Genomic DNA, 18,470 nt, shown 5'->3' on the forward strand with positions numbered 1-18,470 from the left:
GCTGATGAAGAAGGTGTGATGCAATGCTTGATCTTGTACTGACTGGTTATATTTGGTGTTGATATTTATGACTCACATGCAATGGCTGTCTTTGGATTAACTAACCTTCCAAACTTCACACTGAAGGATAAAGTTCTGTTGTGTGACTTCGTGCTGGTTTTGAGCTGTGTGTGTTGCCATTGGCAGGAGGAATATGGTGCCATTGAAGTTAAAGCTTAGTCTGCCAGATCTGCACAAGTGTCCACTAAAGGACACTCATTGCTGACATTTCTCAATGTCACCAGGCTGCTTTTTCCTCCCCTCAAAGAGAAATGTAGTTTCCTGTTGATTTAGTGCAAACACAGCAAAGTGTCACAGAGAAACGTGGTCCACTTTGCCAACTCTGGCACTGATCAAGCAGCTGAGATAATGTGAAGAATTGGATTCTTTGGGCTGGTAGAGAAAAAAACTAACCCTACAAAGAAAAACAATTTTTTCCTTGATGGGTTGAATCAGCTGGTTCTGTGGTCAGTCGCTAAATCCAATTTGAGTTGGAGAGAGGGAGGGTAAAAAACCCCTCTTTTAAGCTTTTTTTTTTTTTTTTTTTTAATGTAATCAGCTTAGCTAAGCTCTAAAATCATATCCATTAGCAGAGACAAAAAGAATCCCAGCAGAATCTTTGCATTAGTTTAAATTTAGTTGGTGGGTTTTTTGGGTTTTTTTTAGAAACTAATGAAAACCAATGTCAGTGTTCAGAAACAAATTCAAAATATACACTTATCTAATCAGATATTCATTTGCTCAGCTAGTATTTTGTAGAGGCATGAGGTTTTTAAACTGTAGCATCAAAGCACTCTAAAATTCAGCTGCTTGTCCAGCTTAGCATAAGGACACAGACTGGGATGGTTCAAAAGGGCAAGTCAGGTTAAATAATCTTCAGACTGTCAGTGGACAGAGCTCTGCAAAAAGGCTTAAAATGCTGTCTGGCACTAATTTTATCCAGGCGTTTTAGCTCTGAGGTCTTTTTAATTTATCTGACCAGTGAGATCTTTGCTTTCCAAGTTTTGAGTTATTTTCCTAATTTTTTGACATAACTAATATCCCTTTTTTTTCAGTTTTTGATTTTTGTTACACAGCATATGTTTTGGATGCAGAGTCTATATTCCCGATTATTTCTGCATCAGAGGAGCTCCAGTTCAGCTGGTACCAGCCCCCACTGGTGCCAGCTTGCCCAACTGGTGAAACTCTGAAGCAGGTGTTTCAAAGCTCCTAGAGGTGCTTAATAATAAAATCAGCTGCTGGTCTACCATTTGAAGTCAGTTCTGAATTAGTAGATGTATTCCTCTGAGGCTTAAAAAAATACTTGTGCTTTTTGTGCTTTAGAGAATACATTTTTCAGTGGTCTCTGTGGTTTGTGTTGTTCTGTTCCATGAGAAGAAAAAGAGGAAATTTTAATGTTTTAGAGACTGAGATGCCAGCTGCTGACAGTAAGGGACACTAATGCAATGCAAAATACTTTCTTTAGAAGAGTTTCTGGGACAATGTGCTATATCCCTTCTACAAGTATGAATGCATCAAGGCAGCTTTCACAGAAAAAGAAGCTTATTTTTATTGCTTCTATGATCTTTGTGGCAAAAAATTACCTTCAGAAAACCATTTCCTGTTAGTACTGGGTTCTGCTTTCTTTGCCTCCCCTCTTACATTGTGCTTGAAATGATCAGTGTCCTGCTATAAGGATCAAATTTGAAGCAGTTTTCCATTTTTGTGAGATGGAAATACCTTGAGCACCCAAAGCAGGGATTTAATAGCATTAGGCCATGTGGTACTTGTTAGCACTTATTAAAATTGAGTGGCCATCTCTAGCACTGAGACACTTGAAACAATTTTCTTGTCCTAAATGTGGAAGCTTTACATCTGAGAGGCTGGGTGACTCATACTCTTTTTTTTGGGGGGTGCCACTTCAGATGGTACGATCAAAGAGAAACTTGCCCAAATTGATCCTTGTAACAGAATTTCTCCATATTCCAAGTGATGGTTTTTTAGAGTTTCTTCCTCTGCATAATAAAGGATGATTGAAGGTATTTCTGCATATTTTGAAGTAGCATAGAACATGATCAGCTATAATCTGTCTGTGGCCTTAAATATTATCCTGCCCTTTGCTGCCTGTGGTTTTAAGCCTTGATCTCTTAGTAACCATCACGAAAACCTCTGTTCTGTTACAGAGATCTGGTCTTGCACAATGTGCAGGAAGACCAGGGCAACTTCCTCGCTTGTTTAAGGGAAGGTCCTGTACAGACATTCTGCTCTGTGCAATTTGAGACTCCTGTCAACTCAGACTCTTGAGTACAGCTAAATATTCCAGTGTCCTGAAGGGAAAAGGGTTCCATCTCCCTGTCCCAAACTAAGAGCTACCAATAGAAGACAACGCGTTGTTCCCCCTAATAAAAAAAATAAAATTTAAAAAAAAAAAAAAAAAAGGTAATTTACAATTGCACTGGGAAGTAGGATTAGGGAAAAAAATGACTGGGGTAATTTCTGTTTCTATGCAGAGATTGGACAGCCAAAGTTCACTTCAATACTATGCAGAAATATCCTATTGATGTAATATAATATGCTTTATGTCCAGAGCAAGAGGGGATTTTTTGAGATGGGGGTAGAGGGTTGGAGGGCAAAAAAATCTTACTGTCTATTTCACTTGTTTGAACTAATCCTTACCCCTGTAATCTGTCCATTCCATGCCTGGGACTGCAGGATGATGAAGACAATAACACGTCTTCATAAGTCCATGATGTTTTTAGAGTACTTTACAAGCAATTCTTGGACCTGGAGCACTGAGAACATGACTATGCTGATGAACCAGCTAACCCCTGAGGACAAAAAGGCAAGTGGCTTTTTTTGTGTGCTGTGGCCATGGAGACTGAGAGGGGGGTGGCAGCTCAGCAATTCTAGGTGGAATAAGGACCTGAGCTGATGTACAGCTAACCTAGGAGGAGCTCAGCACTGCAGGTTCCTGGGAGATCCTTTCAGATGTGTCAGGGCTGTCTGAAGAGCTACACCAGTGATGTGAAGAGATGAGGGAGGGCAGGGAGAGAGGACGACAGTTTGTTGAGAGAGAAGGAAAAGTTGCTTCTTCCCAGGTTTAACTTGACTCCCAATTTTCCCTACCTCCTCCACCAATGGCTCAGGTGCCCCACTTGAATTAAAAGTTTCCTTCTGCTATGACTTTGTTGGTTAATATTCGGCAGAATAAAAATCACCAGTTATGGTTCTTAAAACTCAGATTCTCTTATGCACTTGGAACAGCTTTGTCATTCTGAAGTGTTTTCCAGAATCAATTCAGTAGTTAAATTCCAGAAAAGCTGCCAAATTTCAAAATAAGCTGTCTAAAAGTAGGAAATAAAATAGCTTTTGGTGATTTTTGTGTGGATGATATTTGCACCTCTTCCTGTCCTCTTGCCTTCTCCTGGCAAGTTGAGTTCAGGAAAAATTTGAAAATCAAAATGCCAGACACCAGAGCTTTGAACTGTTAGTATTTTCAAATTGCTGCATTTTGTTAGGATTTAAACACTGTTACTGTGGAATCTTGAGATGAGGAAATCAATACATCAGTAAAAAACTTGTGTATCGAACTCATCAAAGTGATCTTGTCTCCTGCAGAAGGCACTCAGATGGTTGTATTTAAAATACAACTCTGCAACTGTAAGCACAGTTAACAGAACCCTGCACTTACCAAGCAGAGAACTTGGCACAGAGCAGTGTTTATTTTAGGGCATATTAGAATTATTTAGTTGCTTAAAAATAAATAACATACTAGAAGATAGTAATTTTGGGGGTGGATTTCCTTACAGACAGTTGAAATGGGAAAACTGAGAAGTGGAGAGAAGAGTATTACTGCTGAGGAGGGAAAATAAGGCATGAAGTGGTTGAAATTTGGAAGAGATGATGTCAGAAGCTGGTGGTTGAATAGAAATGGAACCTAAATCTGGTCTGTTTCTGGGATTTAGGACAGGACAGCTTTCTTGTGTCAAAGGCAAATTGGATTCATCTGGAATAAAGACATGTATTTTCATTTAAATTATATATAGGTGAATTTTTAGGCAACTAAACAGTGAAAGCTTTTCTCTTATGCAGACATTTAATTTTGACGTTCGACAACTACACTGGGCAGAATATATGGAAAATTACTGCCTGGGAACGAAGAAATACGTGCTGAATGAAGAAATGTCAGGCCTCCCTGCAGCTAGGAAACACTTAAATAAGTAAGTGTAATCTTAATTTTTTTTTTTAATTTTAAGTATAATTTTATATTTTCTGTGCCCTGCATTTGTTCAGGTTTGCTCTTCCATGTAATGACTTAATTGTTCTTATCAGCAACTGCTTAGGTTCTCCACAATGCTTCTGTCTGAAGCATTTTCTAAAGCAAATTTGTTACTCTTGAGTTGCTGCCAGAATTAGTAGTTACAGTATCAGTCTGGGATCACTGGTGTGGATACTGTAATCCAGGTTTTTGATTTTACCCAAGTATCTTTTGGAAGGTCAAAAAGTACGTGGCTAGGCAGGTCAGAATTGGCTTCTTTGGGAGGTTTAATAGAGCAGTAGTTGTTCTGGGAATGTGATCTTTTGAGGCAGGTAATAAACAGGCAGCGACTCTGCCCTTCAGGGCACACACTTGGGTGTTGGTGCTCTAGGATGACCTCCTTTAGCCTTTTCTCTGTGGCTTAATTCCTGCCATTTGGATGGATTGGTACTGTCCAGAATTTTATTAGCACAGTTACCCTTGTTTTGTTCTTGGCTGACTCATCAAGGCAGCTGTAGACTTTCTGATTTGTCTCTTTTAAGAGTGAAATAAAAATCAGCTTGTTCTGCAGTGCTACGTGGTGTCTGCAATCCTGATAGCACAAAGAGGAACAATCCAGGTCGTGACTTGTGTTGTCATTTTTAAGACAAGGATTTGCAGCTGTAGAGGGGTTTGGTAGATGTTAAAACAATAAATACACTTTTGAAAGATAGTATCTGTGGTAAGTGTGGAAATAGCTAAACAAGTGTTCCTTCTGGGTTGTTTCCTTTGGGTGTTTTTTTTAAAATTTCTATTTAGATGCCATTAAAAAGTGCAGAGAAATGATAACATAGTTGCTATTCTTTGTGCAAAGGATCATCGTGAAAATGACACGAGAAATAATCTTGTATTGGAGCAGCCTCTGGTTGCCCCCAGCTGCAAAGTTTATAAGTGGGTTGTTTAGCAAGAGATTTAGATTCTGACTTATATTTACTCAGAGGTATTCATTTGGTCTCTTTTGTTAACATCTGGTTCTTAACTCTGATTTTGGAGTACACTGCCTTAGTATTAACCAGAGTTGGCAGCCCAGGGGACAGTTTTCTCTCAGGAACCACTGGGTAGGTTTGTTCCTCAAGTGGAAAAGTGTTGCTTTTGTAACACACACATTTAAACTGTTTTTCTCTACAAGCAGGATTTTTAAAGGAACGCAGCCTTACCTATAAACAAGATAATGTCAGTATTTCCCTAAAAAGAGCTGCATTTAAAGTATAAATTGTCACAATCTACTGAGCCAAAGAGGTTGCTCTGTTTCTAAGAAATCTGAGCAAATTCTGGTCACTGTTTTCCTTGAAGCTTCCATCTCTACATGAGAGAAGATTGCTATAAAGCACAGTTGGTCTAAAAGGTCACTCAGTTTATCCTACACTTTAAATATAGTTCCTTGAGAAGGAAGGAGTTTAAAATTGCAGTGAAGAGGCTGGGTTCCTTAGCTGGAAATGTCTGGGAAATCTGATGAGTTCTTATGACGGGATGAGGTGGTTTGGTTTTTTTTTCTTCTCATTATCAGTGGTAGCTGGAGTTACATCTATGTATTTAAGAAGTTTTAGATATATGGTCGGGGGAAGGGCAGTTCAGAGTGTTAAACATTTTTTGGTTGGCAGTCTCCTGTAAGTTACCACTGCGATGTTGGCTTTAGGAGGTTTCCATCAAGCAGCTCTGAAGCAGAAGTACTTGTGGTGAGCAGCAGGGCTGACCCTGCTCCCTGGCTTTTCCTTCTGCTTTTCAGCAGTGAAAAGCCTTCTCTGTTTGTTGTTCACTTTTGTCATTACTCATAATGAATAGATAAACAAAAATGGTATTCTACACCAGAAGTTAGTTTTTAGAGTGTTCTTTTTTCCTCAGAGTCTTTGCACGTTGGCCCTAAGTGATTGCTTTTGTTTTTGCCCAGGTTAAGGAACATTCGCTACGGCTTCAACACGATTCTCGTGATCCTCATCTGGCGCATCTTCATTGCAAGGTCACAAATGGCAAGAAACATCTGGTACTTTGTGGTTAGTCTGTGTTACAAGTTCCTCTCCTACTTCAGAGCCTCCAGTACAATGAGATACTGAGGACGAGAATTTAGCATTAGGACATCTATGCATATGGTGGTCTAACTGCACAAACCCTGTAACATGTAGTCATCTCACATCTCGTGAAACATAATTTCATTTTTAATTGAAGTGCGAAATAACCGGTATGGTATTTGTAACGTTAGCTGTGTATCTTCCTGGAAATGGAGCAAATAAAAAGGGCAAGTGCCACACTGAATTGGCTTAGAAAAGCATTTAGATAACTTTCTCTTTGACCTGGAGAAGACATATTAGACCACTGACCAACATAACTGTGCAATTTGGAACGTGTTTGATTGGAATCTGCCTTAACGTGATTTTTTTTTTTTCCTATTAAGTTTTATTCCATATTGAGCAAGACAAATATTGGCATAGTAGATACTAGTTGCTGTAGACCTATTTATTGGAAATTCTTCTAAATTACAAAGAGTTTCGCAAGCTGCAAAAGTGTACAAATGGCTCTGGATCTCCTGAAATAAAATAATTGAGAACTTTTGTCTTTAGGTTTTGCCACTTCTTCCTTTCCCCTCAAAGTAGGGATGCAACAGTGGTGCCTCCTTTGCTTTAAAAGACAAAAAAATTAAAAATGAACCAATCTTCCTTATTTACTGAAAGGCCTCTTGTATGTCTGGGCTTCAGAACGCACTTCTGAATTTGGTTCTTTGCTCGAACCTGACTGTGTCCAACTTGCATTTGTGTCAGCATGAGCAATTTACTATTCTGAAAGCAGAACTGATCCTTGCATTGGGCAGATAAAAGGAAGTGTTACCCAGAGAGGGGTAAATGAAGTCATTGACTGTCTTCTTTTCTATGATTTTGTTGTTGTTGTCATGGAGAACACAGAGCCAGCACTTCTGACTTCAAAGGGTAAATGTAATGAAAAGGAATTTATTATGCTTGGTTGCTATTTATATTGCTGGTAGTAGTACTGGACAAGCTGTAGACTTTCTTTAAGAGCTACACCTGGTTTTTCAGTTGTAAGCAATGTTAGTAAGTGTTTCAAGAATTAATGATTTTTTCAAAATCTCTGAGCTGTTAAATTTGATGCATGGGCAACACCAATGTACAGGCACACTTTCTCATCCCTGCTCTAGGAAAACCTCATTTCGGTGGGCAAGCAAAGTAACATGCACCTTGCTCCAAAATGAATAGATGTTAACAGTTCTTCCAGCTGTCTTTTAACTTAAATTATTAGGTTTAAACCTGAAGAAATATGGGGGTCTTTGCTGCATGTTACTTTGTTTCAGTAGGGAAGACATTTGTAAAAATAGCAAGTCGTAAGAAAAGATTGAACCCTTGTTTCTTTAATCCAAGGCAATACATGAAGGTCCCTTTAAATTTTGGTTGCACAGATTTGAGAACACTGTAGTGTTCCTGCACTGACCAGCACCCTTGCCGAGTGTTTGTTCATTCAAATCAGTTTTAGTGATGAATTCGTTCTTGAATCTGCCTGGAAAGGCAAACAATGACTTAATTACACAAGAACTACATTATACTTGCCCTTGGTAGGTTTTTTTGTCTTATTGAAATAAATTTGTAAAGAACTTATTTTGCTATTCTTCTAAAAACTCTTACTTTAAAGAGAACACCTTTCCTGCAGGTGTATATCTCATTTTGAAAAGATAATGGCTTCCTTGTTGAAGCTAAATATTCTGTAGTAAGTAGTTTAGATGTAATTCCTTTTTAAAATTACTGGTGTATATATAAATCTAGTGATGAAAAGCCTAAATGGTCTAGGACCACACCTTGTGTGAGAGATCTCTGACTGTGGCTGAAATCAATTAAGGCTTCTGTGCTTGGAGATGTTACACTTTAACAGATACAGTAGGTTTATGACATTTTTAGCTGCCTCCCCAAGTATCTCACTAGACCTGAAAGTATGCTTAAGCATTCCTGAATTATAGACTTTATTTAGGGGGGCCTCCTGTCCAGTGACACCCCTTGTCCCATGTTGGCACGTGGCTGAAGTTTGCTAAAGGATAAGTACATCATACTCTGAAAGTTACTCTGTGAAACAATCCACTTAGGAATTTTGGTTGTTTCTGACTATAAACATAATATATGAACAGTATAACGTGATACTTCTAACGTTGATTTGTTAATACTGAGATAAACTATGAAGCCAATGCACCGATTACTTCAGGTCCAAGACAATGCTTAGAAATTTAGTCTTTTGGATAAATAACAAAGAGAGGGATTACTTTAAGCCTAATCTTATTTAACCTCTACATTAAATATTTGCCAATTTAGAAACCCCTATTTTCCCCCTCTTGGGAGACTGTTGTTCTGTGCCCTATTGGTATTTTACACCAATTCATCAGTCATCCTGTTGAACTGACAGTAGATTCAGTGTCACATTTATTCTGCTGGTCTTGTCACTTCGTGTGGTCAGTCTGGGAAATTCTACCTGGAACTGTTGGGTTTTTTCCATATGGGAGCCCTGTCCTCCTGCAGTTCTTCACACCAGTGATTGCACATAAAGGATGTTGGTCAGAAATATACTGGAACTGTATTTTGGTCCACGAAGGCAGACTCAGTGTTTTGACTAGCAAGTTACAGGAGGGGTATCAGCTGGTTAATAGGAAGAGGAACAGACTGGAACAACATTATCACTGAACTGTTACTGGTATTTAAATTGGGGACCAGGAAAAAAATTACATTTTCCTGTAATGTTTTTCTCTGCTGTAGGAACAGATGTTTGGAAGCGAATGCTAAATCTGTGAGCTTTTATAAGACATAAACAGAAATATTGGGTGCCTTTGTTTGTAAACCAAAAATAAACAAATCCCTTGAAAGTGTTGTTACAGTGTTCATTGTATCTTTTTATGTTGTTTAGTCCAATTTGTGGAAAATACCTGGATTATTTAAATGCCATCTTAATATACATGAACATGCTCTTTTCCTTTGTGAGAACCTGAGAAAATCAAGGTATTGACTAAAGTGCATTTAAAAAAAAAGCAAACCAGCAAAACTTCACAGACCCCAGAAAACCCAGCAAAACCCCAGAATCTAAACCTTCATGAGCTGAAATCAGAACACATGGTGAGGTATCCCTGGTTACGGTGACTTTTTTGTGTGTCAGCCTCTTTTCCCCTTGCTGTCATTTCTTGCTCATTGGTACTATTAATTTCAAATTTATTTAAATAGTATGAACCCATCTGCATTTTCATATGGTTTAAAAAAGGTGCTGTGGTTTTTCAGAAGCTTTAGGATTAACATTTCAAGCAACTCCAGTTATTTATGGTATCTGCATTTCATGGTTAGGGAGGGAAAGATAGCATTAGGTTAGTGCATCACCAAAATGCTGTGGGTTTTTGTTTTTTAACCTTTATTTCTTGGAATGTTCAGTTTTCACAGATTCCTCCTTTTTTCTGTCAAGAATACAATCCTAAAGATCTGCAAGCTGTGGTTTGGGATCTGCCAGCTTTAAGCCTAACCTTTCTTTTAAGACTAAAAAACCCAACGGAGATGGTTTTTGTTGGTCTGAAATTCAGACTTGGAAGCAAAGAGCAAAAAAGATTTTAAGATGCTGTCCCCTATGTCTTATGCTGTTGAACATTTTGCCCTCTCTTCATAGTGGGGTATTGAATCTTGTGTTGTTGAGAAGCAAGGAACCGGTTTGTGAAGGTAACTTGGATTGAGAAGCACCCGGCACCGAGCTGGCAAATAGGTGCAAATACCTATTTCCATTTCCCAGCCTGTTGAGCAGACTTGAAAACAGAAATGAAGAAAAGCCACCCAAGAACCCCTGCTCTGGGGAAATGTATTTAAGTGTATTTTTGTTTGTCAATCTCTCTGTGCAGTTTTTGTCTAGCCTGGAGACATTTGCTGTGTGTTTGGGTAAATCTCTAGAAGCAGTGGCGCTGATGGGAATTGTCAGCTCTCATTTTCAAGATGTGCCGTACCATCATAAATTTAGGAGAGCAGGTTGACGGGTCTCACCACTTTCAGTTCCAGGTTTCCTTCCTCTCCTGTGGAGCACTGCTCAGCCCCTCAGGCAGCTCTGGCCTCCTTTCTGCCTGCAGAGCACTTGGAGTTAAGGGTTTCGTAACTGAGCTGCTGCTCTGCCATCTCGAACTAAAATTAAACCCCGCTTCCACTTCCAAGTTATTTATAAATGCTTTTCTCCTTCGTGTTATCTCAGTGCTTCTCTTCAGTGCAGGAGCTTTGGTTTCCCCTGCTCCACAGCCATTGTGACTCACTGATAGGTAATTAGTAATTATGCAACTGTCTCTTCTAGAATATGGAACAATGACAGCTCTGAGCAGCTATTATTCTTACTGTGGGAAGCGGGAGGCACCGTGACTAATTGGTGAAGGTAACAAGTTCCAACACATGAATGCACTGGAATGCTCAGAGCCCTAGGTAGGGTGAATGGGACTTTTTAAATTCTTGGTTCATTTACAGGAATTGACCTCAAGTGTTGGGATTGTTACTATAAGCCCTTAATGTCATTCTATTGGCATTGTCATACCTTTGAGGATTGTGACTCTGTAGCTACTCTCACTTCTGGAAAATTTGTGGCCTGATGTGGGAGAAGCAAGGCCTCTTCTACTTCTTAATGAGCCTATGGAAAAAAGGAAACTTGCCGTAGATCCTTAGAAGTTAAAAAATTAAAACCACCACTTAATTACAATGTTCTGGGGTATAGAATGAGCATTAAATCTTAAATTGCCCTTGCCTCTTATGGTAGGAGTTTCTGCTGTGTCCTTTGTAGAAACAGCAGTCCAGTCCACCAGCAGCACATCAACAAACATCTGATTTGCCACCTCAATGGAAATGATTCAGTACTTAGACACTATGAAGTTCTGCATGTCAGCCTTAATCCACATTCAAGATGGCATCATGTAATTGAATTATTCCTGTCTTTATAAAACTCAGTCACTCATACTTCCTTCCTTCATTCCTGATGAAATTATCCCAGAACTGGATGTCTAGGACACAAATAGTTGTGCTTGCTGTTTTAGGCACCTACTTGGGTGGAATTCAAGACTCTAAAGCTAGGGGACTTGATTTCCTCTCGTATATAGCTTTCTCCGTATGATTCAGAATCATAAGGCAAATGCTTGAAATAAGCAGAGACTTTGCAAAAGCAGTCACATTGTGGGGTGGGAGAGAGAGAGACCTGTGGAAACAAAAGGAAATAGTTAAATTAAGGGAGAAGGAGGCTGAATATGGCTAATACTTGTTCTCATGTATTCTGCAACTGTGTGAAATCACCTTTACTTTGAGAGAGACTGGTTGGGTTTTTTGTTTGCCTCTATCTTTCAAACCCGTCTTACCTTTCCTGTTTTGTAAAGGCTCTCCCAATTTAGGTCAGAAACGTGCTACTGCGTGATGCACACAGCATGTAGGTTCAGAAGCCTGTGCCTGGTGACTAAGGGAAGGATGCAAGTGAACTTCAGGCTAGATCTAATATAGGACTCACAATAATCACCTTTTTCCTCTGTGTCACTCTTTAACACTGACAGTCCAGTAGGCAGCTTCCATGGTCAGGTCTTGGGTTCCATGTCCCCTTGCTGAAGAAGCTTTTTAAAGAGGAAGAGCTGAGCTCTGGATTTAAATATGCTGCAGTAAGTTCTGGTACTGGAGTATTTTGCGGAGTGTCAGGTTGCACTGAGCAGACTTAACTCTTCAATACTCTCGCCTCCTTTGTTTTCCTTCCCCAGCCTGGATGCTGCCATTGGTGCCTCTGCTCATGCCACCCACTCAGCTGACTTGAGACAAGAAGGTTGGATGCTCTCAGCTGTAAACACTTCATTATGCCAGGCACTGGAGGGAAAACGCCACTTTGGATTTTTAATACTCTTAAATTCTACTTCTTGGAAACAAAGGCTTCTAATTTTCCTGGGCTCCCGCATGCACTTTAAAGGTTACTTAGTAAGCAGAGCATGTCTCACCACTTTTCAATCCAGGTGTGTGGTTTTAAGTCACAGCTAATCTCTCCTTGTCAGCGACACCTGTGGTTTTCCTCTGATAAATATTTGATTTGGAAAGAAAAGCACACAAGGTAACTCCCACTCTTTGCGACTCTAATTGAAAACCAAGTCTATCCATTTTTAATGGGAATGTGCTGCACTTAGCCCAGTCAGTCCCCTTCTGGATGGAGCAGCTGCTGCTTTGCTGGTTCCTGCATTCCACTGTGGTTCCTGCATTTCAGAGCCAGTGGGTCCTTAGCACCTGTATAGGAGTTAAGAGCAGGAAATGTGACTCGGAATTCTATGGAACATTGGGTGGCTGAAGATACTGTGGGGACTTCCGCTCCAATAGTATTCTGTGAAGGCTTTCATTATAGCAGTCCTCCAGTTAGAGAGACAGAACAGTGTCATGTCTTCAAATGTTAAGTGGTCTCTCTGTTTTATCAGTCTCTGCCATGACTGCAGGGAAAGTACTGATAGGAGTTAATCTGTTGGTAGAAAATGCTAGTTGTGTCTGAATTAATGAGCTAAAATATTTTTAATACGGCTTGGTGAAAGGAAAAGAGACATGGAATACGGAAACAGATGGTGCTTTTTCTTTAAAGATTGTCCTAACACCTATCAAATATCTTCTAATTAGAAATGAACTTTTTCTTAACCAAGTGCAAAAACATCTGCCAGTTCTTCTTGGCAATTCTTTTTTTTCTTTGTTTTAGACTTATGCAGTCTTATCACTTCAGCCATTCTGGTGGAAATTCGGGGTTTTTTTCTTCCTGTCTTGTTGAAACGTTATTATCCTGGGAGCCAGCAGTGATCAGTGTTGCTGTCGTGGAAGCTGAATGAACACTTTGGAAAAAGATGCTCCTTTCACTTGTGGGAGCTCTCCAGGTGCTTGGTGTGCAGGCTGAGGAATGAACCTTTTCATGGCAGGCATCTTTTGGGGTTAAGCTGGGAGTGTGGTGGCAGGGTAAGATAACTTGCCGGAAAGAGGCATCTCCCCAGGAACTTCACAGCCAGGAAAAACACGCAAAGTGGAAAGCCAGTGTCACCTGCACGCTCTCAGTAACACCCTGCACAATCCTGAGAGGCTGCTGTCACCACACTGAAATGTTTTTTGCATTTGCTGTCATAAAGCTATTAAAAACATGACAAGGTGATGACTTGCATCGTGAGGGATGGTTATAATCATTAAAGCATTGACTCTTCATACAGGTCATCTTTCTCTTAATTCTTCTCCCCACCGATGCCACGTTGGCTGGTTCCCATGTTGAGAACACCTGGTTATTTTTAGAAACCCAGGTGGGAGAGTTTAGGACAGGTAATTATTAGCAAAGGTGTTACTCAATAAATGCCTGGGGCTTTAGAGCAGAACAAGAAGTTCACCTGTGCCTCAAGTGACACTGAAAAAATGGGTTGCCGCCACTTGAAACTGGGGCTGTCTCCTGTTTCTTTCCTGGGGGTTTGGGAGCTGATGGCTGCTGCATCTTCTCAGTCACCCTCCTGGAACCCTGGTTCCCTTCAGCAGCAGCAGCAGTTCCACAGGATCCCTAAGGAGGTCAGACACCGATGGAGATGGACACGGAATGCAGGTGGAAGATGAGAGGAAACATTTCAGCCTTACTGCAGAAATTACTGCTTGAGGCTTGTCTAAAGCCTCCTGCCCTGCTGCCTTATGACAGCAAGAAATACTTGGTGCTTAAAAGGAATGGGTAAGTGGTAAAAAAAGTGTCTGATTTTATACAAGAGGGTTAAATAAAACTTGCAGAGCTTGTCGGTAGTATTTGCACCTGGCTGAAGGAAGAGTGGAAAACGAAAGCTAAAAAGGAAGGTAGATGACGAATCACTGCTCTTAAAATCTTTTTACTGCTGTCCTTTTCTTTAGGGTGGCAATTGTCACTGCCTTAGAGATCGTGTTTGGGAAGCAAAGAACTAAATTATTACAAATGCTGATTTTTGCTCCTGCAGGAATTGGTTTTAGTTAACTGTAAAATCGCTGCAGGGAGATGTCTCGGGCTGTTGAATTCTGTTCTGCCAAAATGAACCATCTGAGGGAAGATAAAAGGTATAAAGGCTGTAAGTGAAATTTGATTGTATTGCAGGTTTTGAACAACAGACTCCTGGCCACTGTCTGGGATGTTTTTGGGCTAAAATAATTTGAATGCACGTGATGTGGATTGGTAGGCTCTGCTTGGTTTTAACTGCACTAACAATCTGAGCTCTGTGTGTTGTTAAAGCTTACTAGAAAAGCAATATTCAGTATTCTGAAGAAGTTACGTGCGATTACCCTTGATATGCGCTCAGACCTGTAACATTAGCAGAGCAGATTTTCTGACTCTGCTGTTCTTCCACTTCTTTTTCTTTGGAGAGGAATGACTGAAGATTAGTTGTTTGTTGTGGGAACTGAGAACCAGAGGCCAGGTCACTCTTACCTGGTAATTAACTTCTTAAGCAGAGTCTTGCCTCAGGGGACTGTTTGTGAGTGGTGCCCGGTACCAATGTTACGCTTTAAAAGTACTTGAGTAAATAATCTATACAGGCAATGCTTTTAAAATTGATTGAAGTTTAATGCTTTGCAGACTACCTTCCACGTGGTGATTGTTTAGCCAGGCTGAACTGTATTAAAATTAAACATTTTCTATCTCATTATTAAATAGCAGAGTAAAATGCTACCGCCAGCTTCCAAATAAAAACCCTCCCCTCTAAATTACATGATTTTCTCTTTTTTGGGTGTAAGTTCTGCAAGCATATAGGTGTACACACACAAATGTATGAGTGGCTTTCCAATGTCCATCTTTGTAGCAAAAAGCTTAAATGTTGCAGTGCAAGGTGGACAAGAGGATTTCCAGTGCTCCGAGGAGCTGGGATGTTTCTCATCCCCATTTCACCCTTACAGGTGTGTTGAGTGCACTTTGGAACCTTGCAGCCCTGGGCTTGTTTAGTCACTAACAGAGAGCACGTGTTGTCAATAAGTTCTGCTCCAGGACCGTTGAGTTGTGAATAGAAAGGATTAGTAAAGAGGGTGAAAAATTAAAAACTATGCCTTGAGAGCCGTTTTTATGGCTGCAGTTTGTTTCCTGTTGGGGTGGAAAACTTGACAATTGGAGAATGAACTTGCTGAGAGACAGTGTCAGAGCTTAAAGGTGCTCTTTGCACACGCTTGGGCGGGTAGCAAGAAACGGAGGGGTGAAAGTAGAGAAGTTCAGTTTCATTGCATGAAAGGCACTTTCCTCCTGCCAGTTAATGAAAACAACCTGGCACCTTGTAACTGCACACATTTGACAGGATTTTAAGAAAGCCTTTTCCTTTTCCTACAGCTCAGTAGGAGCTGTGCTCTAGAGTTACTTTTTAAAGCCAGCTGGAATGCAGAGCTAAGCAGTGGTCGAGGGAATGTGCTGGTACCCTGTTAATAACAATATTGCAGATGCCGTTGCTCTGGTGTGGCTTTTTGGAGTGACAGCTCATTTGAAAAGGGAGGATGAGCCAAAAGAGGAGGTTTCCCCACAAGGTTGGGCGATGCTGTTGCTGTAGGCAGACCTTTGGGTGAGCAGTGACGAGCAGAGTGCGCTGGCGGTGGTGACTGCCCCATGCTCTGCTCCTGGGAACTGAGCTGTGCCCTCAGACACGAGCAGGGGCTGCTGCTCCCCCCTTGTCTGGCTCCCCTGTGTCTCTCATGGAGGCTGGGTGCCCTGCCAGAGCTCTGCTCCCCTGTCCCACCTCTGTTTGTCCCGGGCTTCGCACCGTGACGCTGCTCCGGAGGAGAGGGAACGTGGGAATTCCTGGAGGCAGCTGCAAGGTGCTCGAGTTTCTGCAGCATCTCCCAGAGCCCCGGCTGTTCTGGAGTCTCTCAGGGCTTCCAGGGGAAACTCTGAAGCCTGGCTGGCTGGAATTTGGTGAACAGGCAGGGCCTGATCCTGCTGCCGGGGATTCCAAACCCAGGAGCGAAGTGAATCTCCTGTGGAAACAGATGTTGCACCAAGGAGAAATTGAATGGCACAAGCAACTCCTGTCACTGATTCAAGTCATGGCCAGGCTGGATGGGCTTTTGAGCAAACTGGTGCGGTGGGGAGTGGCCCTGCCCATGGCAGAGGGCTGGAATTGGGATCATCCCTAAGGTCCCTCCCAATCCAAACCATTCCACCGTTCCTGTGCACTGTTACATTTCACATCTTGATGGGTAAGAGGAGTGTTCTGATTAAAGAAGAGAAGGTTCCTGAAAGGACAAAGTGTCTAAACAGCCAAACCACCCAGCTCAGATGCCATTCGAAGAAGTGGATGATTTCATTTAAACTCCAATTCTAAAAGCAGCACTCTCTGCTTCAAGAATCATAAGCTCTCTATAGGAGAGAACTTTGCACGAGCAAAGTCTGCAGTGCTTGCTGGGACCTTTGGGTGCCAACAGCAATCAAATTATGGCAAAATGGGGCTTCCTCTGGGCTCATTTTCTTGGCCAAGAAGTCAAGATCGTTAAGCCCCAGCTGGACTTCTCATAACTCCTCTATAACTCCTCTGTAGCTCCTTAGATCGAGTTGTACATACTGAAGTTTTTGAGTGTCCAGATAGTCAAAAATATGTGTACAATATGCAGCACCACAGTGGCATCTTAGAGGTTCTGAACTGATTTTTTTTTTTCATTTGTTTGTTTTTCTTGTTTTTAATGACTTCAGCCTTTCTGCTGTTCTAACCTTTGCAGTGGCCACTCATGCGACACTAATTGATGCAAAATCCCAGTTTTGTTTATATTTTTCTATCACTTAATAACAGGATCTTGTACCAGGGATTTCAGAGTGAGGAATGAATGAGCATAACTAAAAAAAAAAAATTAAAAAAAAAAATTTCAAGTTTAAGAAGTTTTAAGCCAAAGTGCACCCAAATTCTTTAGCTGAGGTTTTTTATTAAGTCTGGACAGTTGCTCTGTGTGTGTCATTTTTATGTTTAACTCAATCTGGGCAGGAGAACCTTGGCTGGACGCAGCTCACAAGTGACAAAAGCTGTGAAAGCCCAGAAAATCCAGCTGTAACCAGAATCTTCTTGTGCCCAGTGGTGAATTCTGGCCCGTGGGAGAGGCTTTGGGGCACTGCAGCCTGAGCACACCGTGTGAGTGACCCTTCCTTCCTTGCGTGCTTCTCTCCTGCCTGTAACAAGGAAAATGTTAGAGACTCTTTGAATTATTAACTCCTCATCGTCCTAAATCCAGCATCCTTCCTGCAGGCTGAGAGAGGGTCTGAAGCTGCAGGAACTTTTTGCTTTGCTTTCCTGCTGCCTGGGAGCAACTCAGGTTGCCAAAGACTCTACTAAGCCCACAGAGGACCTCCAACATTGCAGGTAGAAATATTGGGGTGTGATTTATTTGTTTGTTTGGGGATTTTGTGTCTTTTTTGTTTGGTTTTTTTTTTTTTTTTTTCCTGGTAGGTTACTCTGGAGGTAAGGATATACCTCACTGAAATTTGCTGTGCTGTTTTTCTACTTTACCCCATTCCCACTCATCCACCTGCCCACACACACAAATGTACCAACTCAAGCTTTCTGTGCTGAGGCTTTTTTTTTTTTTTTTTTCCTAATTATTATTATTTTTTGTTTGTGTGAAGAGATACCAAAACCTACAGTTTACCCCGACCCTTGCCCTAGAGAAAGCAGAGAGTTCCTAAAGCATGAATTAGTGATGGAACCCCATACATATTGCATTAGGGCAAGGAACGGTGCAGAAAGTGGTGCGTGCTAATTCAATCTAAACCAGCGCAGAGTGGCACAAAACGACAGCATTCTGCAGCATTTGTGCTCTGCAGTTCCGAGGGCTTGACGTGGCACTTTCCTACATGAAAAGGGTTGCATTGTGCACAAAGTTGTGAAAGAAACGCTGCTATTCAGGGTGTTTCAGCTGGTTGGGTTTTGTTGGGTTGTTGTTTTTTTTTTTTCTGCAGGGAGTTAGTATTTGCTGTCTACTTTGTTGTGTGGCTGGGGGTGGGTGTTTTTTTGGCTTTTTTTATTTTTTTCAGAACTGGCCAAAGCTCTTGCACCATCAGCACAGCGCTGCTCAGAGCTCTGTGGCCAGCCCCCACGGCCGCGAGGTTCTTGCATAGAATTTGTAGGTGCTTTAATTCTGTCTCCTGTTTACATCAGATTAAGAGCAGAGCTTGTCCAGTTTAAATTAGCACTGTGTTGAATCCACGTGTCTTGGAGGCAGGAATA

At 41.1% G+C, this 18,470-nt stretch overlaps 1 protein-coding gene and 1 long non-coding RNA gene across 3 annotated transcripts in view; both read left to right on the forward strand.

Moving 5' to 3' along the window:
- FAR1 (fatty acyl-CoA reductase 1) overlaps positions 1–9,166 on the forward strand; it is a 52,474-nt gene extending 43,308 nt beyond the window's left edge. For both annotated transcript variants that reach the window (XM_040068082.2, XM_040068083.2), the window contains exons 10-12: positions 2,731–2,860; positions 4,111–4,238; positions 6,204–9,166. In XM_040068082.2, coding sequence (XP_039924016.1) covers positions 2,731–2,860; positions 4,111–4,238; positions 6,204–6,366 — 421 coding nt within the window. In that variant the 3' untranslated portion in view covers positions 6,367–9,166. The remainder of the gene's footprint in view (positions 1–2,730; positions 2,861–4,110; positions 4,239–6,203) is intronic.
- A 4,518-nt stretch (positions 9,167–13,684) lies between these two features.
- LOC120754770 (uncharacterized) lies at positions 13,685–17,605 on the forward strand. The gene is made up of 3 exons (XR_005701545.1): positions 13,685–13,993; positions 17,235–17,378; positions 17,493–17,605. It is a non-coding gene; the product is annotated as an uncharacterized LOC120754770 (long non-coding RNA).
- The last annotated feature ends 865 nt before the right edge of the window (positions 17,606–18,470 follow it).

The sequence above is a fragment of the Hirundo rustica genome, chromosome 6 (genome assembly GCF_015227805.2).
Source record: "Hirundo rustica isolate bHirRus1 chromosome 6, bHirRus1.pri.v3, whole genome shotgun sequence".
In the NCBI taxonomy this organism is placed as follows: domain Eukaryota; kingdom Metazoa; phylum Chordata; class Aves; order Passeriformes; family Hirundinidae; genus Hirundo; species Hirundo rustica.